The sequence below is a fragment of the Mercenaria mercenaria genome, chromosome 10 (genome assembly GCF_021730395.1).
Source record: "Mercenaria mercenaria strain notata chromosome 10, MADL_Memer_1, whole genome shotgun sequence".
Lineage (NCBI taxonomy): Eukaryota > Metazoa > Mollusca > Bivalvia > Venerida > Veneridae > Mercenaria > Mercenaria mercenaria.
The window spans coordinates 5087863-5115183 of NC_069370.1; the positions used below are offsets into that span (position 1 = coordinate 5087863).

The window sequence follows — 27321 nt, forward strand, 5'->3', positions numbered from 1 at the left end:
ACAAGTGTGAAAGTCCATGAACAGTGCCTTGTGGTCCACGAATAAAATATTGGGCATACCCTTAACGAGAAAACAATGGGCAAAGCCATACACGATGTAAGCAAAAAAAATTACAATAGTACTAAATTAATTGGATGACTAGACCGATCATGCTCAACCGAATTCTGAGAACTGCTCTTAAAAGCCATATTTGGGCTGATGTGAATCGAAACAATTCATATCCGTTGATGCGAGATTACTTGCATATCATATGTGGACACAGAGATTTATTTAGATAGCGCTCTAAAGCACAATCTGTTTGGACCTCTTTCCTTCCTCACCAAGACTGATTCTTCCAGTTTCAAGAACATTAACTTTAGCATACCTTGTATTATATACAAATGATAAAAGGACATAAACATCATATTACTTATAACTAATAGTCAACGAGTTCATGGTTTTGGGGACAGAAATGTGTTTGCAAACAATAATTCCGTAGCTAACTTTTTCATTTGCCAATTTTTCTAATTATATGTTGAAGTTTTGAAGAAAAAAATCGGGGTTTCATCAAATTGAACACTATTTTGTTTCAAAATAGTTTGAGAGGAACGAAACTACTTTCATGATGAATAGCAAATTTTAAATAATTATTTTTGTAATATACGACACTTTCCCCAAAATTTCTCAGCTATCAGATTTAATTAAACTTACGGTCCATAATTATGTCTAATCAAAATCGTTTTTCTTCTTCTTCTTTCTTAAAATTCAAAACCTTGAGCTTCAATAATGAGACAATGAACAGAATAAATGTATTTGATTTGGCCTTTCTTTAAGAATGATCATGATCATTGACAGCGTTTTCTATTTTGACTGGTTCTTTGAAGTTTTGAAACAACTTTCACTTAACGTCTATGCCTTCTAAAGCAACCTCTAAGCACAATACACTATATTCCTATGTACAGTTCTGTATCAGTAAACTATAAGAAGTGTTTACAATATTTTTTAAGTACAGCTTTGTATCAGTAAATCATAAGAAGTCTTTGCACGCTGTTTCGTCACTGTGATAACATGCACATTTACACTACCTTCTTTTCATAATCAACGAAAGTGCTAGTCATAGTCACTTTCATCAATTTCGGTTCAATAAATACACCAAGGTGATAGGTTTGTTTATTTAACATTTCGACTATATATTTTAATCAAGGCACAAGGTACTAAGGGACGTGTGGGGTGTTGCACATTTTATAACCTCTCATACATAGACTCAATTAAGCCGAAGTCCACCCGCTTAGCTGAATAGGAAGAACGCAGATCTATGGATCGCGAGGTCGCGAGTTCGATCACAGGACTAGGCGTATGTTTTCCGTGACTATTTGATAAAAAGACATTGTGTCTGAAATTATTTGACCTCCACCGCTGATTCATGTGGAGAAGTTGGCAATTACTTGCAGAGAACAGGTTTGTACTGGTACAGAATCCAGGAATACTAGTAAAGCTAACTGCCCAGCGTTACATATCTGATCAATTGTTAAAAAATGGGGTTAAACCTAAAACAAACAAACAAACAAACAATAGAGCGAGTCTGCTATTATTTTGCGTGGTTGCATTTGCCATTTGATTATTTTTTTCGCACTATTTTAGCTGAAATTCTTCATTAAGCGGACTTTCCATCTGCTTTAATAATAGTTTTTGCAGGTTGTAGTGTGAATCAGTCATATTGCAAGCAAAATCTTTGTTTCGTTAAGTAAATACAATAAAATGTTTAAAAATTACTATAACAATATATTCTTTACTAGTTTTGACTTTCACGTCTCTATCTTTTTTTCGCTTTTTTTCTATTTTTCGCTGATCGATACATAAAAGTCAAAAATAGTAAAGAATGTGTTGGTTTAGTGTTGACCATACGCCGCTTTTCATGGAATTACACACTAGTGATGCATTGAAGGTTCCATGTGCACCGCCGTATGAACACATCTGCGGATGTCTCTAAATTGTTTTTTTTTGGTACTTTTAGCATGTGTAAATGTTGAGTTCTGTTCAACCCGGGGCTAGAGGGCGTGGACGGTAGCATGCATTTCCACTACCGTCCATGAACAGGCTCAATCAAACCGAGCCTGCAACATTTTCGTTTTTGTTGTGTTGAGCGACCTGTGGGGTTTCCACTTTTTCTATTTTAGGTAATCTTAAATCTTTTTAATCTGTGTATATTTCTGTGATTTAGAAACTGTTGATAAGTAACTTCAAAAATTCATATTGTACATCAGTCGTAAAATATAAAAGTGGTTAAACTGTTTGATATTCCTGAACTAGCAGAACAGCAAAGTTCAAATTTGTGTTGAAGCTGTATGCATTGGTGCCAAGGTCAACAAAATTTATTTGTTTGAAAATGATGAGGTCACGGTTCAAAATTCAAAAAGTCTACGTAGATAGGAAGAAGCTGTGAGCAAAGCAAACACAGCCATAGCTACACATTGCAAAGTAGGCTTATCACAAATAGAAACTCTAAAGGAAAAATTTAGCAACCCCCTTGCTTCAAATACCCATCAACAAATAGACTTTAATCACATGACGGGCCGTGGAGGATGAATAAAAGTGTTTTGTTTTTGTCTCTAAGGACCATATGCTTTTAATTACTTTATTCTGAATTATACGATTATTTAGCTCATTTGTGGTTAATTGGATCACTTTTTCCCACTTCTCTGAAAACCCAGTACTGTTTAAAATATAAACCTCGTCCATGAGCAATTTTTTAAATGGTTTAAGACTTTACCACATTTTTATTCTGTATACTTTGGCAATTAGATTGTTTGAAAACATTCATAAGGTGCTTTTACGATAGCATATATTCTAAATGGACTATATTTGAAAAGTAGAAACATTAATGGACGTTCGGTGAATATAGGAACAATTTTTTTACGATTCATTGATTCAGAACTCAAGGTAAATACCAAGTTTCCTGTTCAGAAATTCAAATTAAAGGTGTAAAAATTGTGTGCGGTGTAGCAAAAACATTTTAATGAGACGAAACATGTACCTTGCATGTACCTTGCACATTTTGTTCGACACATCAAATATTATTATTGTGTACAATACGGCGGTACAGTTTGACTGGTACTTATTCGAAAATAATATCGGACAAAAATATGCGAGTCCAATATCCTTTTGGGATATGTACCTGTCCAAATATGTCCCATATTGTACAGGATACTGTTTAAAGATATCCAATGGCCAATTTCCACTAAAATATCTTATCTTTTAGATATTTAGTTCAAATGTACAAAATCCTCATCAAGTGTACTGAATTTTACTAAATAAATAAATTAGCCGCACTACGAGAAAACCAACATAGTGCATTTGCGACCAGCATGGATCTAGACCAGCCGCATCCGTGCAGTCTGGTCAGGATCCATGTTGTTCGCTTTCAAAGCCTATTGCAATTAGAGAAACCGTTAGCGAACAGCATGGATCCTGACCAGACTGCACGGGTGCGCAGGCTGGTCTGGATCCATGCTGGTTGCAAAACCACTATGTTGGTTTTCTCGTGGCGCGGCTCAAATAATGTTTGCATATAAAGCTACATTCATAATTAGATATCATGCAGTTAAAAGCCAATTTTTAGTGGCACCTCACATTTATTCTTTGCATGTATACAGTGTGTACTATTTCAAACCTAATGCATAGTACTGTTATACATAAACGTGTTAATTTCATGTTTACATAAATTATATGAAGTAACTTTTCATGTTTTTAAATATGAAAAACAATCTGTTTATTCTATGCATGTTCTCAGAGAAATGGAAAACAATACATACGGACACGATTTTGTCAAAAACACGTTTGTAAACAGCACATCACTTCAAGCGTTTATTGATGTCGAATATCATACGGATACTTTTTTGGTCCACGGCTTTTATTGTTAAGCAGTAAAGGGGATTGAACCAGTGTTGTTGCATCTTCCTATACGGACAATATTAGTAGAGCATAATACTGAAATGTCACGTGGTACAAATGCAAACTGGTAATTCAAAGTGAAAACAGGTATAGAACAAATTCAGATTTATTACTCAGTTGTCTCATAATTTTCTGTATTTAAATCAAATATAACATTGCAAGTTACACTATATGTATCTGTTTTAGGCACTGACCTCCAGAGTTTGTCTAAAATGACCTTTCTTTAAACTTTAAAATTGAAGTTTATTATGAAGAAATATTATGAACATTGGAACATTTACGGGGCATCAACATTGGTTTTTAGTTCCAAACTATCTTTAAAAGAAGCCTAATCAAGAAAAAAAATTCAGGGTAGGGAATTGAACACGGATCACCGCGGCAATAAAAACTTTCCCACGGTTTTGACCAATACACCACGGAGGATTACGTATTTAACGACCTGTTAAATATAGAAATTTATAATTAAAGTTGAGTAATGCGTTTCAAATACTTTTCAATTCTCATCATAAAAATAAGTAAAAACAACTATTTCTCATATGTTTCCGTAACATATAGTCTATGGAAAGGAATTAATATAAGCATGTTTTCTGATCAAACATTTCATCAATGTATATTGCACAAATGTATATTGCAACTGTGTTACTTGATCGAATACAAATAAAAATATGTTTAAACTAACATCTAGTCTGTCAATAATTAAATTTATTTCATGATACTTAAAATTTTTCTTTCGTTTTGTTTTCGTACAATCTGGAAGATAGTGCCTTTAACACTCTACAACATTATATTGCCACTTTTCCTTACAAAAGGTTTCAGGTGCGTTAAAGACGATTAACAATTATTTATTTAAACTTTATTTTTGAACAAAAGCAACGATAGAAATAGAGAGGATCAATAGAAGTAACATAATATGCTTACGCAAGGAGATGCTATACCAATATAGTAAGCATTGTTCATCTATCCTTGAACATTTCAGGCTCTATATTTCATATGAAACAATATCGAAAATACATTTTTTTAGTTTACAAATAAGCGTATAGATCAAAAATACTTTCATTCATTCTTTTATCATGTATCAGAAAAGAGACTTATTTACTAAAATAAACGTCACGCGGTAAAGAGAAATAATAATGTAGCATTGACGAAAGCTATATTTACATTTAAAAGCCAAACTGAACTTGTGAATGAAGCCTGAATTTCGTCATTAAAATTAACTTTTGTATAGTTTCAACATTTAAAACGAAAGCACTAACATTAAAAGTCTGCATTTAGTTTCTTAATTTTGTGAACTTTTTTTTTCAGATACATTATATCAAAAATATCTTTGAACATTAAATTTTGATAAAATTCTGAGTCTTAAAAATGTTTTCTTTTCCCTTTCTCTCTCTCCTGTGGTGAGTGTTGGGCGATGAAATCGTCCAGGCAACTATCGGCCTCTCAACGCAGTAAAAGCTAGTCGTCTCTTTACTGGGGGATATTCTGAAAAAGAAAGCAACTTTGTAACAAGTGGTCCAGCTACAAAACAACGAACACTATAAAAGAATACTATTTTGCTAGGAGTTGTGTTGAGTTTAAAACTGATAAACAAACGATAAAAGAAATTCAGACGTCAAAACTTCCAAAGGTTACACGATGGCAATTTAAATTTTATGACTCTAAATCATTATTTTAAATCTATTATCTTATTATCAAATCAAATAATGCTGATTTAATTACAGCTCAAGTAAACAATTACATTTTTGTGTAAAGTAATAAGGTATGAGAAACGTTGATGCTTAATAAAATCTGGTAATTTTACCTAAAGTAGGTTTCGATGTAATAGCAGAGTACGAACAAGCACTAATTTGTCACCAGCAATCAAACGAAATTTCCTTATCTGAACTTTATGTGTAGGACAATTACCTTCAGAACTGTTTTCAAACCGAATTGCATTATAGTTTTAATGGATATGATTTTTTTTTGGAAAATTAAGATGAGCAGAGTACGTTACATTATTTCTAAGGAATTCCGAACCCACTGTAAAGCTAACTATTCAAATGCGACGAAGCGTAAAAAAAAAGAACTCTTATTAGGACTAAAATGGGAAACATTATCAATATTTTGGTCTCAAAATAACCTGTACAAGTATTCTTAATAACCGCGCATAAATACAAGAATGTATGAAATACCTAACAAATGTAAAAGAGCTGTGCCCATATTTTCTATAAATACATCCCACGTGCCCAGGGGTCAACAAAATTTCCAGTCTCTGTGCACATGCCTTTACACATTAAAGACCCACCACAACCTTGTGACCTATTTTTCACGAAGTTTATGTGGGAGGAAAAATCATTCTGATAATACAACTACAATACAAGATGACAGGTGGACAATTTACGCCCCGTCTGAATTAATGTGTTTTCACAACTTCATTTACATATTTATCCGTTCAGTATAGTTTAAAAAATGATTAATAACTATTATACACAGTAGAAACAAAGTGTGGTCTAAATTAAACTTAAATATATCAATGACGGTGCATACTGCATCATGGAAATACATAAGAATACGGTCATTTTGTGGTGCGTCTTTAAATTGGTCCGAGTTATACGTTAAGTGTACGAAAAGGGTCTATGCGCTTTATTTGAAAATAAAATCGTAAAGCTTAAATTACAAAGGTTTTACTGATCACATACATACATACTGAATGAAACAGCTAACCCATCAATTTTAAAGCTGTCTTAAAAATTACTAAAAGTATTTTTTTAAATAATGCATACAATTAGATCCACATCTAAATTATCAAAATTTCAAAAATTTGAATAATTAAAAGATATGAATTTATGCATTTTACAGCGGGAATTTTGAAAAGTTTCAGACTGTCCATATGAAATATATAGAAGCCTGTATTTAAGAAAATTGCTTACACCAGTCCCTGCAAGATATTCACACTGATACACTGCCCTCCCAAAGCGGTCAAATGCATAAATTCATGTTCTTGCCCTTTCCTACGTCACTGTTTGTTGAAATTCGAAATAGTATCCACATGTCTTCGAAATAATATACACATGACTTCGAAATAATATACACATGTCTCATACCCTGTGAGACGTTCATTTAACTGCCTTTCATCTGCATTGGTATGTTTATGTTTTTTCAATAATGCATTCTTTGGGCTTTTGTTTGCTCTTTGGTCAAAAGATGGGGTACGGACCTTGCGCACGCCTTTGATAATTCAAAGTGCAGAGTCGAGCCTTCTGCTACGATGACTGCTACAGCAGCAATATTTCGAGAGAATGCTTACGTTTCAGAGCGCCCGACATGCGGTAACTCTTAGATTCTATATTTTCCCTCCTCAAATACCCTTACCAACCTATTAGCAGTGGTTTTGGATGGGGAAGGATCGCCGAAAGTTTTAGTTTTAAATGTTTGCAAAATCTTCTCGGCTGGTAATTTCAGAGAGTAACAAAGCTTTATCTAGCACCCAATGTCCTTTCTACCTGGAGCCTCCATGCTTACGATAAAATAATACCAGTGTATACGAGTGTGGGGTGTTAAAACGCCTGTAACTCAGCGATTACAAAGTAAATAGTGTAGAATCTTTTAAAATGTAAATGGCTATTAAAATCCCCTAGAAGCCTATTTAAATAGTTCTACTTGTACCTTTAATAGTTTCTACGGAAGAGCGTTAGTCTAAACATTTTCTAATTCTGTTCGTTCTTACCACACCCCATCTTAATTAAAATCACAAACAACAAAATACAAGTTGTTTTTATAGAAAACGAGTATATAATATTCAATAAAAGGTGTGAATTTTAGTTTTATTTTAAATGTCACCTGAATATTAGTTTTTGATAAGGCACGACAAGGACGTTGTTTTGCTTTAGTTGTTCTTCCCTCACAAAGTGTTTTGCTATAGTTTTTAAATTTTAAACATTTATATGTTTCTTGTGACTTTTCAAAAAAAAAGACTGAAATAGTAAAATGAGTGAGCGTACCGTCAACATATTGCTCTGAGCGTATGATAAATTTAGATACACTTATAAGAGTCCCCCGATGGCTAATGTCTATACCTAGCATTTTACAAACAAAATTGAAAATTCCAATAGGAAGAGTAAAATATGAACCAAGAGAGAGATTCATATTAGGATTCTTCTCTTACAATTTGTTTGATGTTTAAGCAGCAGTGTAAAGAAAACATCAGTTTTAAAGTTTCTGTTTATACACCACAGACCTCAGCTAATTGGACCTGAACAAAATTGGCAGAGTACCGAAAACTAATGATATATGTACAAAATGTGAGGTCTAAGGCTTGCTAATTTGCATAATTTCTATATAGTCATATATAGGTTTAATCCTGGCTAATTTGCGAATTATCTATAGAGTAATAAAGTATAGGAAAACATTAAAACTCTTACTTACCACCAGCTTCCCTTAACAGGTCAGGTAAAATACGATTCTGGTGTTTCAGAAGATACTGGCGTGTGTATCGGAAAGGAAAATAGGAAAAGCCAAGTCGTTTCGCCCTTGCCCCGACTAGTTTATCTTCACGATTATCAAAAATATCATAATTGTTGACATCGTAACCTTCATCCGTGTTGTCAACATCGAATCCGTCATCTAAAAGTTGTCCTAATTCTTGAAACGGATGTGTTGGTCGTTGATATTCTGCTAAAAAGTCCTCGATTTCGTTTGATGTGTCAGTGTCGTCAAGGAAACTGTTCTGATATATCTGAAATCAGACAAAAACAAAGCCATAAATTTTCATACCATGATTTTTTAGATATGAGAAGTATTCTTTTTAACTCCATTTTCCGCTATCAAACCGTTAAGGCACTGGTTCTATTTCAACACATAATGTGTTCCTACCATACGTGCAATGCACGATGTCATAAGTTTCAGTGTTTTATGTCTTACGTATCCCCATTATGTTGCTTTCTGATATAAAGTCTTCCCTGCTATATCTTTTTTTGTGATAATCCTATGCTATTCATTTTATACTATGTATAATTCAATTACTTTGCCTGCTGTACATTTTATTGGATATAAGCTATACATTTTATAACTACAAAAAGCAGCACTTGTTACTCTTGTACAGAATTCTTTGTGACGTTTGAGAATTAACCTTTCCCAAACGTTTTAGCAGTTTACCAAGGCCGTGCTGTTCTGTGAACTTGTTTCACATTGACTTCCCGTATCACAGTGTAACGACCGTAACAGCCTCATTACAGCGGATTTTAGATCATGTAATAATTTTCATACTGAGCAATTATTGTAAATGTACACAGCCGGGAGTGGCAATCAAAATTTCTGTTTGCTATAATTTTCCATAATGACACGCACATTAATGAATTTTTCTTCAGTTGCGCTTTGCTTTTATGACGAGAGATACAGACTTTATGGTTTTATTATATTCAATAATAGGATAATTTCCTTTGAGTAAACGAATTAATATTTATTGTTTTAATGTCAAAATGACGCATCGTTCGGGCGTTAATATTGCTTTTAATTCAAATGAGTAGTCAGACATAGTACATAACTTCTCGAACTAGGCCATTGTTACTTTATTCCAGTAATGTTATAAGTTTTTTTAAAGATATCCAATGGTCATCTTTAACTTAAATATTTTAGCTGAACATATTTATGTCAAATGTATAGAATCCTCATTAAATGTATTTAACTGTAAGTTCGTATATAGAACTACAATCATGATTAAATGTCATGCAATAACACTTGATTGTTAAAAATTAGCCAGTGTTTTTTAGTGGTAGTACACTTACACTGTTTTATCTATGCACGTATACAGCGTGTACTATTTTAACCTTTAGCATGCTAGATAAATTGTCGTCTGCTGGAAATGTCGTCTGCTAAAATTGTAAAGTTCATTCAATTTGCTCCAAAATTGGAAGAAATATTGTCAGAGTAGCAAACAGCTTGGAACCTGATCAGGCTGTTAAATTCGCCTGCAGCAGGCTAAGGGTTAAAGCTAATGCATAGTACTGTCAAATTAATACGCGTAAACTTGTTAAATTTATGTTTACATAAATTTTACGAAGTAATTGTTCATGTTTCGAAATATGAAATTTGTCTTTAATATACCTTTAAGTCTGTTTTATTCAGCTGGAGCAAATTTATCAGTTTTAAGACATTCAGCTTGCGAAACATTGCACTCCTTTTTCGTCAGTGTAATTATACTAATTATATAAATATTTAATCTTTTCAAATTAAATTTCAAATGTTAAGTATAAATTTCCCAAAGGAACAAATGTCACACTGACAAGCGAAATGTTTGAAATCATCTCTAGTGCTTGCAATATTGCAAATTTTATACCATACATACAAAATTAATATACTTGCAAATACAGAAATCGTTCTCTTTTTATTTCTTCTAGATAGTCTAGGAATGCAACAAAACAAACAAACAATAAAACATCTGATTGCATTCATAAAAGAACTTAATTTCTGCCAAACGCTAATATGTCTTTGCTTCCAACAAGTTTCGACAATCATGGTCAACTATTTGATGAAGAGTATGTTATTTCAATTTGATACAAAAGAAGGATCAACATTATATAAATATTGCATTCCTGAGAGGGTGATATGAAAAATGTTCACCGCGAGATATATGAATATTGACCGAGGCGCCAGCCGAGGTCTATATTCATATTTCGAGGGGTGAACATTTTTCATATCACCCTCTCAGGAATGCAATATTTATTTTATTATACCGAAAGATTATAAGGGTCAAAGCATTTACTGGAAAATCAACATAATGATTTATCTAACATTAAAAAGTAATTACTAACCAAATAATGAAGACAGAATTAAAGACTCTTTACTTGTCAGCACTCATAATTTTAGGCGACTTTGCTGTGTAATAAGACTTTTTTTATAGATTTAGTCGGGATGTTTACATATCGCTGACCTCTATATTTATTCTAATATCTCAACATTGTGTCAATCAGTAGCATTCGTATTTCAACATTGTGTCAATCAGTAGCATTCGAAAAACAGCGATAACTTTCTTTTTTCTAAACGAAACATATAAGTGTGAGCACTTATTTTCTTAGTCAGATCATTTCCAAACTTATTGTGGTAGTTTCGATTCGATATTTGATGAAAATTTGTTTTCGAAATATTTTGCACGTAGCATAAAAAAGAAAATTCGGCCGTGTTCTCACATGCCAGAAAAGGGTATTAATCCTAAAGTATAATTATGTAAGCGCCTTGTCTGAAAATTTATCGACTCAGTCTTTTAATCAATGCGGAAGTATCAATCTCTCAACGGGTGATATGAAAAAATAATATCACATGCGCAGAAAAAAACAAAATAACGCTGTTGCCCATGTGATATGAAATTATGGATCATATCACCTGCGCAGAAATTGAAAATAACGATTTTGCGCATGTGATATAAAATCACTGGGGAATATGATATATTATTCAAGTTAAACTAATGGGAAATTTGCATTAGACATGTATGTGAGGTATAATAATATCTTATATTAACCCTTATCATGCTAGACACGACTGAAATCATCCCTGCAGTCTGATCAAGATCTGCACTGTTCGACATTCAGTCAGTATCATTTTTTAAGCTCCCCTTTTAACAGTAAATGTTACTGTCCAAATTAAAAAATGGACAAGTTCATTATAAAAATTTAGCAGGGTAAGGGTTAAGGTATTTGCTGATTCAAATCTTTGTTTTAGGCGTGACATCACAGAGAAAATTGTTTCTTGTATCAACTCGTTTCGGCGATATATGACCTTTTTGTGTCGGTTCGCCGTAAAACCCAACTCATTTATTCATTTGTATCAATTAGTAGGACGCATTCCTTTCAACACAAGACTTGGTTTATTTTTAAGAAATAGACTCATGAATAATTATCTATTTCATACAAATAATACTATATTTTTATCTACTTTTCTGACTGGATTATATAAGAAGTCCCTGTAGGTTTTCCTAAAACAATACCTGTGAAAAGCTGATGTAATCAATATTTCGAGGGACCTTTTATTCATCTTCTAACTCTTGCAACATTTTTTATCTAAATGACTTCAGATAAAGCAACTGAATGTCTTTTTTGTTTCATATTGGATAACTTAGTTTATCTTAACTGGCAGAAAAAAAACTGTGAATATACTACTGAACTACACCTATAATTGTCTGTCATATGCACACAAAGCTATTCAAACAATATTATTGTGGTAGCTACCTAGTTATCTCGTGGCAGAAATATGCCACCATAGATTAGTTATGACTTTTGACTTTATTTCTGTATATTCTAATATCGAACAACAAGAGATATAAACATTTAGTGTAGGCATGTGATTAATCGTGTAACAAGACAAATCACTCAGGTCGTCGTTTTTCTCTAACAACGCCTTGGCTATATTTGGTCATATCTAAGACAATATTGAATGGAACATGCAAACCGCAAATTACTGAAATATTTGAAGTTTTGAAAACACGCTCATGAAAATGTCATATGATATTTGTTTTCCTCTGTTCATTTCAAGCTTTCTATTTAGTTTAGTCATTTACCTACAGGTATAGAAATGGCGGGAAATCCGGTTACCATACGACAGTTTGCATCCAGAAAAATAACATTTACAATAACCGACCTGCTTATCAACAGAAAAGATAGAATGTTGTACGTCAACTTTATTGTTCGAGTTTAAAATGCGCAGAATATGGGAGTATATAGACTTCATATTGGCTAACTAGACATTACGCGAGAAATGAATTCCGTTACAATTTTGTCAAAGTATGCGGTGTAACTGATGTTTTCGTAACTTAAACTTATTTGAAACGATGTCGTTTAACTTCAAATAACTCATTTATAATTTTTATAATGACGATTTCAATATTACATACAAAATTACGGATACTACTTTAATTATTTTTACAGATCACAACCAGAGTCCAAAATAACATATCGGAAACGACACTTAAAAGAAGTAACGACACGTGTTTGGGCAAGTTAAATAACAACTAAAAAGCTCTGCAAAGGTGACTGCCTCAAATACATACTTGTAAAATCTGTCACTCAAAACTTTAAGATGAAAACAGAATCTGTACAATAATCACACCAAGACAATAGATATAGACTGTGACTCAATGCAGACTTGGAACGCCGGTATAAATTACAGTCTCCGGTACATACCGGATTAACTAAATTTGAACGAAAATATCTTAAATGTATATATTTTGTAACCATGGTTATACTAACCCTAACCTTTAGTCAGTATTTTATGCATATTGTACACTAAATGCATGCGGACATGCAAAAATATGCATATTTTTGCCGTGCGGTACAAATGATAATCACGTTCGGGCATGCGCAGAAGACCGCTCCAAGTCATCGATAGATATAACAGGTTATTCCAGCTATGATAATGATAGTAACGCAAAGCTTTTAAAACAATTCCATGGAGATGAGTAAATACCAAAATAATATGACCAACATATGCATCCAAACTAAACCCATCGCATTTCGTAAATAAACATAGAACCAGCACTCATGCATTTCCACAAAATATTTCGCACCAAGAACTGAATAGAATAGCTGTTTCTCCCTTGATATGAGACAATAGAGATATATCATCAAGAAATGTATGACAAGTCTAGTAACCAGCTGAAGCAACGATACCCTTACATAAAAAGGTAGGCTTTTTGTAAAAGCTAGATAGTCCTTTACTTTTGCTGAAGTCCGACATAACTGAGACTGAAAGATTTGTGAAATACATATACTGGTATACCACCACCCAGTTACGCAGAAAGGTTACAGCATTCGTTCAGAAAGAGTCGTTTGGGGTTTATATGATGCATTAGCTGGTTCTCAGTTGATTATGCATTTTGCAATTGCTCGCACAGAAAGCAAGGTAAAAATAGCCTCAATGGGATTCGAAAACTTCGGTCTTTTTCCTTGTTTCTAAACAAAAATTCTGTCGTAATCCCGAGCTGCCGAGACGGGCCGGAATAAAGCAAAAATTATTGATACTCCTTAAAATAATGCATGAGTGTTTAACATTTTCAGAAGAGAAAAAGAAATGTTTCGAGATAATAAAATTTTTAAAAATCAAGATTTATTTCTGACAGAACACATACATCACTGGTTAAATGGAATGTGCTTGTTTTGCATAATGGTGCATGATCTGGCATTATGTTGTAAATGCGTTGAATAAAACGATGAAATTTAAAGCATAATTGACCATCATTTATTCCAAGGCATTCAAACACAAATTGTAATCCTGCCTTCTTCCGCAATACATGCTTCGTTCAATCAAACGGGTCTTACAATTTGTGAACAAGAATGCGATTGCAAATAGACTGAATGGAAGTTAAATAAGCGTATAATAATTTAATAGACAACAAAATGAAGACGTATTAGCTATCTGAGTTTAGTAAAAGCTTAGAGCATAGAAACTTTGTACTTGTATTTGATTTTCTCTTGAAGATATTTTTCCTAATGCCGTTGATATCCGTCTGATTCTTTCTCCGGTACGTCAGATACTGCTGTCATCAAATGTTCCAACGTAAGCGGACATAACTGTGTTTTATGTACAATTATGATGTATTATATATAAACTGAATAGTCTACAGTCGTTTCCGCCCGCTAAGCTAAATAGGGAGAGCTCAGATCTAGGGATCGCGGGGTCGAGAGTCCTCTACCTCTGATTGTTGCGGGAAAGTTGGGAGTTACTTGCGGAGAACAGGTTTGTACTGGTACAGAATCCAGGAACACTAGTTAGGCTATCTGTCCGTCGTTACATAACTGAAATACTGTTGAAAGACGGCTTTAAACCAAAACACAGAATATAAAAAAAGAACAAATCTACAGTGGTTCAGCTGCCAACGTGTAATAATTTAAAATGAATCTGACTAGATAGTTATCAAAAGGTGAAAAGATATTTCAAAAATGTTTTAAGCTCGGCGAAATATGTACATATCTGAAAATATTTTTGTGATCAGCTTATCATAGGATGACTGTTCAATTGAATTTCTTATATACAGACACAACAGCGTAAAATAACATACATCCATGACAAAAATGTCAGTGAAATAAAAGCGAACTACTGGTATGTTTGTTTGTTTGTTTGTTTTGGGTTTAACGCCGTTTTTCAACAGTATTTCAGTCATGTAACGGCGGGCAGTTAAGCTAACCAGTGTTCCTGGATTCTGTACCAGTACAAACCTGTTCTCCGCAAGTAACTGCCAACTTCCCCACATGAATCAGAGGTGGAGGACTAATGATATCAGACACAATGTCGTTTATCAAATAGTCACGGAGAACATACGCCCCGCCCGAGGATCGAACTCGCGACCCCGAGATCCGAAGAACAACGCTCTTACCTATTGAGCTAAGCGGGCGGGCGAACTACTGGTATGAGAACATAACTTTATTTATATTCTGTTATTAAAATTATAGTAGAATGTTTTACACATTGTAGTAATAAGTCTAACAACAGTTAATAAGACTACTTTCATCAGAAGCAACTCATTAGACTAAAATTTGCAGGACTTATATGTCGATTTCTACAATTGCAAAATTCTTGTATTTACATAGAGGAACAATTCAAACAAACCTGCTTAAGGTAATGGACCTGTAAAGACACCTCCCCCCCCCCCCCCCCCCCCCATGCACACAAAAAAAAAATAAATAAAAAGAAATTGCAGAAATCTCACACGGGGAATACGTACTTTGTAGATTATTAATTATTATTACGAATGCTCTTTAAGGAAATACTGTGACATTAACGACTTCTCTATTTACACTTATAAGAAAATCCTTTGGTAGCATTAAACGCACTCATGTGCAAAACAAAATACAAGTTCTACTTAGGCTATGCTTGAGAGGTAATGCAAAGTGCATACCTCAACTCCACGCTAGAGGAAAATTGCATTTGCTCTTTTTGAATAGACAGCCTAGTTATCTACTTGTCCAGTTCAGAGGACCGATCCACGCAAAACCGTCTTTCCTGAGATAAAACATATTGGCCATTTAGTTGGAAGACACTAAAAGACACGTTAGACATGTCCAGTGTCTTGACGGAGATTCGAACCCCAGACCCGTACTCAAAAGTGTTACTACTAGACAACTTAGACCCAGCTGTTCAAAACTTTATCAGGCGATTAAGCTAACGGTTGATTAACTTTTAGGGTTATTTTTCAACATTTTAGAAGACATAGAAAAACAAATGTATGAATTAAAGATTATAATCAGTAAAAGGTCTTTACTGTAAAATCAAAATAGCACACTAGTGTTTCCCATCAATACTAATATTTTGAATCAAAATTTAATCAGCCGCTAGTTTAACAGCCGGTTAAAGTTTCGAACAACTGGACCCTGACCAAGCGTATTATTCAAGAATCATTTCTATGAATGATGTTCACTTTGACGAAGAAGAACACTAATTCTCTGACACTTGGTAATTTACTACTTTCTTTGATGGACACAACTTGTAAAAGATCATTAGAAAATAATTGTTTAAACAAAAAAGTCTTGCCAAAACATTTTTAGCGAATTTAGAAGACACAAGTTTCATACAAGCGATCTATTTTACTATGCTATAAATTTAGGAAGTTGGGCGATTCGGCATTCTTCGGATGTATAGCTTAACGTGCATACGGAGATTGCCGAAATCGCAAGCGGAGAATCCGTAATTTGTCGAATATCATTACATGTCCATTACCTTAATGCAATTTGCAGCCCATAAATATGCATTATCTCTTAAAACTGGTAACCTAACTTCAGTGTCTATCATTTATAACACACGATAAATAGCTATACATTTCCATTACAGACGACATGGCAGCCTCATTTATCAATTCATCTATTTCAATAGCCAGTAACGATAAACCGGCGGAAAATACTCCCTGTTGAGAAATCAAATTAAAATGTTATGTTTTTGCGATGATTTCTTTCCGACTGTATTTATCTGTCAGCTGATGGGAATCTATCTTGTCAATCAATATAATATTGGTCATTCATACAGTATTGGAACATCAATTGAAAAACGTGTGAAGACAAGCTTCCAAAGAAAACCGCCTATCACCGAAGTTGCTTTTTCTATGATTTGTAGAAATTCCATGTTACTTATTTAAAGCATGCTTTCTTCAAAGGCTTGTAAGAAAATGTCTCACAATAGTAGATGCATTTTAAACATTTTGTAATCAAGGGATGCGATTTTGTTGTAAATATTAGAATGGATACTTTCGTCGACAGAAGTTGTTGGAAATATCATTGTTATAAAATCCAAATGTTTTTGAACGCATGTGATATATTGATACTTCACAATACTAGCCAGTAAAAGTATTGTATTATTAGAAGGATATTATCAAACACTCTGCAGTTCTCACTCAGTTTTATTAACGTTTCGGCCGTAAGGCCTTTATCAAAATGACAAATTCCGAGAATTACTCTACATCATGGCGTCTCATAATATAATAGCATTTGAAATACAACGTCAACGTCAAAAATCCCGCTAAAATCGATACACATTTATGATGCACAAAGACTGTCTTCTGGCCTAATGAGGCTATGATTAAAAAATAAAAGATATCTTTGGTATATAAACTTTCATTGTCCTTCCAACGTATTGAATAGGATATAGTTTTATCTCCCATGATAGCATCGGGACTTTACTAGCTTGATGTGTTTTTGCACATTAAGTCTTTTATATAAAAAATAAAAATTAAAGAAAAACATATCATAGTCTAGGGGCTAGTTTATTTGAAAGTATGTGAAAATATTACGCTACAAAAATGAAAGCCGCAATAAGTTCTAGAGAATTCATAAGATACAGAAAGTAGTATGTTTTACCGTTTGTCTACCTATTTGTTCGGCTGTCTGTCTGCCTGTCCGTCAGTCAAAAAAATAGATTCTAATTTACTTCACAAGTACTAGGTATTTTTCATATGACATGGAACATGTGCAATATATAAATATGCAAACAAAATTGTCCGTATGTATTTTTATTCGGTCGTCAGTAAGTCTTAAGCGTGTCAAAAACGTTGATTAAGGCAACAATTTACAGTGCGAGTATTTCAATGACTCCAAATAGAATGACAGAGGGCAAAGTATGTTGGTTTTTTTTTTTCGTTGTTGTTTTTTTATGGAGGGAGGGTGTTGTTTTTCTTGTTTATATTTATTAATTGTAGAGTACTACCAAATTCCATGAAAAATTGATCTCGATTAGTAGTATTTTTCTGCAGTTGAGAAAATTTAACCTTCTGATTGAAGTCAATTGTTTTTGTTGTTTCACTATAATGACTTTGGAATTTGTTGGTAAATCCAGAGTATCACTCAGTCACAAAAGTTACAAATACACTTACAATTAACAGTACAATAACAGTACTCAATATTTCAGACTGACTGGTTTCGGACAAATATTTATTTCATGTTTTTGTGTTGATGTCGGCCTGACTTGACTTGTCAGTAACGCTGATATATTTAACCTACTAGTACTCAAAATACTACACGCTAACTAATCAAAGACAATAAAACATGCCGTCGAAATGATACTAATTTCCCGATATTAAAACCAAAAAAGTATTATATATATAACTGCGTAGTTTGTACACGAAAAGTCCCTTAATATTGTGTGTTTCAACCGCACACGTAAAACTGGAAAATGTGTGGTGACAGGTAAAATGTAGAACGTGATTCAAAGAAATGTCAGGGACTGTAAACAGACGCTTTGACTACTTAACGACTTAAAACATTATTCAGTTTTACTTGAATGTCGTAGTACATAAGAATCCAATTATTGTCGAAGCTGGCAGTAAGGTGTATATCGTGTGTAAAAGAAATTCACCTGTCTTCAACAGTCGCTCCAATACAGTTAAGGTCAGGTCAATGACATTCCGCCAATCGTCATTTCAGGCAAGAGCGTTTTCAACGCGGCGACACTGATCGGTCGGTCATATTGAACTTAAACGAAATTTTATATGAAAATGCTGTACAATTATCAATATTTTTTTTAAAGAATGGCAGAAATGCTTTATAGAATTACAATAATTGTATTTAGGATTAGTTTGATTTATGATTTAACCATATTTTATTGCTCATATATACATGCAAGTAGTTACATAGAATTACAAAAATACAAAAGCAAATGGGTTGGGCAACAAGTTCTAACAACATTACATTAAGCCCTTCCTAGCATTGAGGATTAGTTGCCAGATTTTGTATAAATACGTTTTGATTCGAAAGAGGATACAATTATGCCGTACAAATGATCAAGGGATTCACAGCAAAGTGATATTTGATTCAGTTGAAAACTCAAAAGTATAAGACTTACTTATCAACTTATTTTAAAAGATCTGTCTAAAGTCTGGTAGGAAGTCATTGACTGGTTGTCTTTCTGCAAATTGTGACTCAATATAACCTTCCTTTACCTTAATTTAATCTTCTCTGCAACCATAAACTAGAAAAGACCAAGAGGATGGTATAGAAACAATATTCTACGAATGGCGCAACAATTAAAGCATGATGTTTTGTATTCGTGTCAATTAATTAAAGAAACTTTATTTTTTTATTTCATACCCCTGCGGTTGAAAACATTTTTTTTACGTCTTGAAATATCGCTAACAACACCCTTACTTTTTCCTTGCAGCCAAAACCGATTTTGTTCTAGGAAAAAAACAACACATTAACAGCTTCAAAGAAATGTTTTCACTTTAAAAAGTAGCTGTTAAATATGCACGACTTGCATTTCCAAAAAAAATTCGAAATATTCGTGTTTCAAATCGGAAGTGAAAAATGAGCTCCCGGGGAGCGTTTTTCTTTGCGAGCTTGATTTTCGTATATTACTATATATATATCAGATAACAAGTAACATGCTAGGCGGGTTGCTGTCAATGTAAATTTAATTTTGTAACTTTTCAAGACAGAGAAATAGTTTACTATCCATATGCATTTTCCATTTAAATGATACCAATATTATTTCCCAAATACACTAAAATAGTCCTTGAAAACCACTGTAAATATGTTTAATTGCATAGAAAAAATAAATACGACATAACTGTGTATAACCTGCGAGTACCTTCAACACCAATCACCCCCACCCCTGTCCAAACACCTACTCTTCATCATTTTCGAATAAAATATTTCCGCCCGTCGGTCGCACTTCCTATACGGTCAATAACTGCAATCCATGACGCTTTTTTCGGCGAACGCCCTCTAAGTTCGTTTTCGTTTCCCATGCCACATGACTTCAGTTTGCAAATCAAACTACTTGATAACGCATTATAGATGATTTATCAAAATGGAAGATTTATGTAACACTCTGCCTGATTGGACGAGAGTGTCAATTTCTTTCACTCTGTTGATTGTGCTACGCTGAGTGAAATGTAGACAAAGCGTTTATCCTAAACGACGCTGTTCACATTTTTAAAGCTAACTTTGGCTCAGTATATTTAGCAAGAATATTGATATATCTCAAAATGATAAGTAAGTTTAATAAATATGATAAAAACCTGTTCAAATACCAACATATGTCAAATTAAAGAAAGAGCTGAATACGGTCTGCGTACACATAAATAAGGGTGTGATAAGAGTCTTTTATGTAGAGAAGTGCTTTTTAAAAGATTTTCCTTGTTACAATTGTCATCTGTATATGAAAAGGTTTCTTGCTTTTGTGACTTATTCAGATTGCATATTAAAATGAGTACTTGTTTGCTTTGATATATTTGTTATAAATTATTTAACTGATTTATTATATATGAATATTTTTCTTTAGTATGGTATGCAAATATTGAACTCAGTTGAAATCTGTTTTATTATATATATGCTATATAATGACTGAATCTCATTACACTGAAATGAAGGTACGCTGCATACAGTTTATCTATGTGATATGACTACGGTCAGACCTACCTTATGAAACAAAAATATTGAAATAATTACAATTGTATGTTTTGCTTGACCTTCACTTTTTTATAGGTGTGACGTCATTGTTCAAAGATTCATGAATAGCGAATATGCATTTGTTAAAGCGGGATCAGTTGGCCTATTTTAGAAATAAATAAAAATGATAAATAAAAAAATCCTTTAATTGATTTTTTTCTCATGTATTCTAACAAACTTGATGTGTAGCCAACTTTGTTCAGCTGGGACATTTGACCCCTTTTAGGGGCTGCTAGAGCTAAAACTAGAAATGCCTTTATACAGCGTCTCATGAACAGCTTGGTGGATCTTTGTCATACTTGGTCTGGAGCATCATTATAAGGTCCTCTTCCAAATTTATTTATATAGGAACTTGGGCCCTATTAGGGACCACTATAGCTTAAAGTGGATATGCCTTTCTTCGCATTAACCACTAAAATGTAATGGATTTTTATCAAACTCGATGTGTAACAATATCGTAAGGTCTCCTGCTATTTTGTTAAAAATGGGGATATGGACCAATTTAGCTAAGAATATAAACACGTTTAATGACCTCGCTTCATGAATCTTCATCAAACTACTGCTGTAATTATTCGTCTAAGGATAAACGAAACAAAATTGCAACCCTACGAAACCTTTGCGAAAAATTAAAATAGAACCATTTAAATTGTTTAAGTGCGGTGTTTAGTTTTGCAATTTGAAAAATGTTAGATGAAAGATGAATGTTAGATGAAAAATTCATAAACTTCTTTCCTTATTACAATTCGCCGACCATCATTTTTAAAGATATTTCTTGTTTTAAATTACTTCGAAAATTGTTTAGTTGTTCATTTTTATCTATTCTTACCTTTACACATGAATAGATATTCGAATAATTTAGGAAAATATTTACCATTAAAAGAGAACATGTAATGTGCAAGACCAGCCCTAACTGAAAGATAAAAGTCACCTTCTTGTTTTCTTATATTATTTTTGTACATGTAAAGTACATGTAAATACAAAAAAAGTAAAATGGATAGAATTTTTTATTCAATTTCCTACTTATTTCAAAAATTAATATTTCTAAAGTAAAATGATTTACATGATAAATTTTGAAATATACATAAGTGTAATTACAGCATGGTCCGTTTGTCTTATGTCTCCACACAGTTCTTGTAATATTCAAGGAGACACTTCATATTGGCATTTGTCATGAATATCGCTACTATCAAAAACATCGTCCAGTATAATAGGATAACAATACTCTTGGGAAAACAATACTTACTTTAGAGCAATAAACAAATGTCACATACTGCAAACATTGTGCATTTTGATAGCAATACAGAAAACTTAAGAAGTGAAAAGAAAATGTAACTGAACATGAATCACTGCAAACTTGTTTCAAGTTTAGTAAGAAATTTGTATTGAATACCTCAGGAAAAACAATAATGTTGGTAAAATTTTATTTGTTTTGCGTAAAACATATCGCATCTTTTTCAGTTTGTCAAAGTTTAAAGCCTTTCGAATAAAATTGAATACAGTTTTAGTAAATTAGGAAATTATAGGTTTCAATATGACTATGTCGTTATTATGCAAAGATTATTTGACTTTCAAACCACGATTTTAAATTATCACTATGTAATTTGTGGAACAAAAATTGGAATTTTCTCAGAATAGTATTTTCCACCAATTGAACTGGCTAATCACCGTGTTCTATCATTGCTGTTATTGAATCTTTTTCATCGTATAGCAGAAACCAATTAACAATAAGCATTCATTTGATTACTGACATTTCCGAAACATGTCTCGGTAGCTATTTTCGATCACTTGATTGCGTACCATGTTTTAACTTCCTACTTTGATGTTTATATCAAACTGCTTATTATCTGTAAAGTATGACAGAATCAATGCTATGAAAGATCTGGAATAAGTAGTTTATGGCATTCAGCAGTATATGCAAACAGATGATTAAAAAGTTTGGCATTTCAGCGTGGCAATTAATTTATTTGGTTTAACGTTGCCAATAGGTATTCGAGATACTGAAATAAGCCATACTCAGGATATTTATTCATGTTCATGCATATATAGTACAATAAAATCTTTAGAAAAGAATGATGGAAAAACGATAAACTTGAACTGTATTGTAGAACAAAAGGATCAAGCCTATAAACCAGTGTGCATGCTCTCCAGATTGTCACTTTTCAAAATTGTCTTCAAAAATTTAAACTGATAGCTTTTGTGGTCTAAATCATGATTGCCAGTGTTAAGAAATGTTTTATAAAATGACATTAGTTTATTTTGCAGATTCGTTTTGACAACTTCTGAGTGTTTATTGTGCCACAATGGTTCAACGACGATATTGTGTCATTTTTACGAAATATACGAAAAGTACATGTTCTTCGACAGAGCTTGTGAATTAAGTTTTCATTAATGATTTCATTAATTTCAACAATAAACTGAACACGATCGTTCAAAGACCATATTTGTTTTATTATTTTTAATCAGACGTAATCGATAACATAAAAGACCTTTCGGAAATAACAGTATAAAGGCCTGTTACTTTCATATTTGCTAAGTAGAGATACTCAAAAACATCATTACTCCTATTAGTTAATTGAATTTGTTTTGTTTTTTTTTGTTTTTTTCTATCAAAGTAAGAAATAACTGTTATCATTAAGAACTTTTAGAATAAAATCCGTAAATATATAAAGTAGCTTTGAACTCCGTTTTGTACACATGCCTGGTAACTTTCTTGTACCCAGTAGGAAAAGCTGAGGGCTACGGATTGTTGCATCGGAAGTTCAAACGCCGGGCAAAGTGTATGTTCTCCGTGACGATTTAATAAAATACATTGTATCTGAAATCATTCCTCGTCAATCTCTGATTCATATGGAGAAGTTGGCAGTAAGTCGCGGAGAACATGTTAGTACTTGTACAGAATCCAGAAACACTTGTTACATTGATATCCCACTATTTAATAAAACAATAAAGTTGGGAAAAAAACTGGGCTAAAACAATGAAACATTCTGACAATCTGTAATTACACTAATATTGTGAAAAAACTGTATGCTCCCGGCTGAAACTGAAAACGACTTGGTGGAAAACAGAGCAGTTATCGTAAAAAAAGCGTGTTAATGTGCAAGAAATTTTAAGTAGAAAATGACAGAAAAAAGCGTTTTATATCGCGTTGCAATGAAATTATATAGACTATGATATAAAGGCGATATTGAATCAATCAACTCCTCCAAAGACGACCAAGCAATCTATCATACCGTAACACTGGGAACCATATTGTCAGTAACAACAAATCATCTTTATATCCCAACAGGCCAATGCATAGCAGTTACCACAGACATCTGGCTATTACAAGACAAACCGAACTGAACTATCTGTAAATAATGCACAGAATACTCCGGCGAAGGAGGAAATAATTAAAAGATTGTCTAAACTCCAGTCTAAAATACAAAAAGTGGAAACTCCACAGGTCGCTCAACACGACAAATATGAAAATGCTGCAGGCTCGGTTTGATTGAGCCTGTTCATGGACGGTAGTGTAAATGCATGCTACCGTCCACGCCCTCTAGCCACGGGTTGAGCAGAACTCAACATTTACACATGCTACGAGTACAAAAAATAATTTAGAGACATCCGCAGATGTGTAACTCGTGTTTAGAAAATGCTTTTGAAATTGTGTGTTGAAAAATTACTTGTTAGTACAGAGCAAGTATGGGGAAGTAAGTGCAAAGTAAACGTCTTTTAGAACAAGTAATTCGAATTCTTAAAACGATAACAATTACAGTACAAAGTATCTTTAACTTTCACTGTATAATTATTACTGTCATTTTGATATCGTGTTGTGTACACGCTAGTCATAGACCTTGTTGCGTTATGCATTACTTATTTGTTTAACCTAAAGATATTTCTTGTAACCCACGTTACGGAAGTACGACGTATATTGATGCTGAAATTACCATCTGCAAATACAAATGACATTTTTGACGATAGGTTGCCATTCTCTGTAGGATCGCAGAACAAGCATTCATCAAATGGCATCTAATTGACGTATATCGTTTTATGATCCCTATGGCGCAATAAACGCCGGTCAATTTATGTTACTTATTCATTTATGTGTCCACAAAATGATCGCGAGTAACAGCTCTCTTTTATTGATTACGAGAACTTGCCTCTGACAACGTTACTTAACACGGAATCATTGCACGCGGGAGATTCTGCTCAAAATCCGTTCTTATAAATTACCATTTATAAACTATTTTAGAGTGTGACAGGATTCGCTCATCGTCAAAAATAAGCCAGTATATACTTCTAATCGAGGGCTTAGAGCGAAACTGGTCTATCTGCTTCTATTTCTATATACAGATTTAGCTCTAAGCCCTCGAAATGTGTCCATCTCCGCTATGTTACGTGTGGATTTTATGAGCAATGACACTTTGATAATGGATCAGGTATACTGAACTAACGGACATGAAAATACCACATCTTAATTAGATAGTCATGTAATGCCTCTTCTCGACCCTGGCCTATTCTTCACGGTGGGTGGGGGGCGGCAAACGAACACAAACGAGCCTGAAGTACTTACAGTTCCATAAGGTTTTAAATTCTATGTTAAAACAGGTGTAATAGCTATCAAAATAGACGTTTTACATAATAACATGGGTAGAAAATTACTACTGTTTATACTGTACATGAACTTTTACAGTAAGAAATATAAAGGAAAGGTTAAAAAACGATGGAGTAAACTTTCTACTAAGTTAATCAATATTCAGACCTTTGATAAATATAGAGAAAAGTTTTGTTGGAAATATGATTTACTAAGAAATTAACATATTTTTGTTGTTAACGGAAATGTGTTGCAACCACATTTTAAACAAAGACATTATGAGTCTTTATAATTGGAAACTAAAAGTGTTATTATTATTTACTATTATTTAACTGCTTGTTGCTTTAGGTAGTTACTTTCCATTGTTTAAATTTCTTTTGCCGATTGTCTCTGATAAATTTGATAGAGACGTGTTTCTATTTGATTTACTTAAACCTAGTACAAATAAATCTAGTTCATGGTAAAATGTAAATTTAATATAACCCGACAGTCTATATTGATGGCGGAATTGTTCAAAGACTAACCTTAAAATATCTCTTGCTACAGCTTAAGCTGTAAAAGGGCACTATCGACAGGCATGCTATAAAATGAGCACTTAAATGAGAAGAGGCAATTGTGTTATTTCGGGAAATAAAACATCTAAATTTAGTTAAGCGAGTACAATTATAGAAATTTGTTCCATTGTATTAGGTAGAACAATTGTACGATGTGAGGTTTAGGTGTGGTTGAAGTATTTTTCGCTAAATAACAATATTAACATGGTCGTTCCCACGGGATGTATAAAATAATGATCTATATGAATTGTCTTAATACGTCAACTGTAATATATTGAATAAACTTGCCACTAGGTCTCAATTATGAGTCGTCATGGCAAATTTTACACGATGGCTTACTATCAAACGCATTGCAATTAAAAGAAATCCCTAAGGTATACAGCACTTGAGTGACAATAATGCTTCTCTCTGCTTCTGCTACATATTGTAAAACTCTTTTGATATTGTTCCATCGTAAACGAGCATATAAATCAAATTCATAGAATTTATGGAAGATATTGGCATAACAGTCAGCTCTTGAGGAAAATGGACGATTTGAACAGGTTTAAACCTAACTCCTAGCTTGTCGACGAAACAGAGTTCAAATTGAATAGGTTCCTTAGAATATCCGTTACTTGCACTTAAAAAGAGGTACGAGTTTACATATAGTACTAGTTGTACCAGGCTGAACATCAGAACAAACGAAATACACTTTGCAAGGAAGGCGGAAAAACAAGACCTCATTTATAACGCAATTACCACCACCCATGATTTTATAAAAGTAAGGTGGATGTCACAAAATGACACTGAGGAAAACGGAAGTATATTATGTTCTACCAAGCTAACGCTTCTGTTTGCTCTAATTGAATAACAATTACTTGGAACACAATGTTGAATTTTAATATTAATTGATATATATATATATGTATTGAACGCCATGTTTGAGTTTAAACAAGTTTCAGATCTAATGTTAATCTTTAGCCCCCGTCAGGAAAACAGACAACATACAAACATCTGCCTCTCTCTCGAGGATCCTGTGAGTAAAATGCACAACCCCTATGGTGGCTGATTTCTGCCATTTTGATCTATCGTTTGAAGCACGCCAACGCGCTGAAACGACAAACTAATGCGAAAATACAACAAAAACAATATTTTGTCGTATCGGCGCACTAATCTGTCTTGTTGTTGTGTTTGAAGAGCGTCAATAAGCTAGAACGACAAATTAGCGAGCTAATGCGACAAAACATTAGGTATTGTCGTTCTGGCCTGTTGGCGTCGTTCTAGCGTGTTTGCGGCGTTCTGGCCTGTTTGCATCGTTCTGGCCTGTTGGCGTGGTTCTGGCGTGTTGGCGTGGTTCTGGTATGTTGGCGCGCTAGTTTGTCGTTCTGGC

At 33.4% G+C, this 27321-nt stretch overlaps 1 protein-coding gene across 2 annotated transcripts in view; it reads right to left on the reverse strand.

Annotated features, from left to right (window-relative positions):
• Positions 1–4020: 4020 nt before the first annotated feature.
• Positions 4021–27321, reverse strand: part of LOC123559896 (uncharacterized) — a 74597-nt gene continuing 51296 nt past the window's right edge. For both annotated transcript variants that reach the window (XM_053552185.1, XM_053552184.1), the window contains exons 3-4: positions 8332–8641; positions 4021–5409 (exon numbers count right to left, since the gene is read on the reverse strand). In XM_053552185.1, coding sequence (XP_053408160.1) covers positions 5357–5409; positions 8332–8641 — 363 coding nt within the window. In that variant the 3' untranslated portion in view covers positions 4021–5356. The remainder of the gene's footprint in view (positions 5410–8331; positions 8642–27321) is intronic.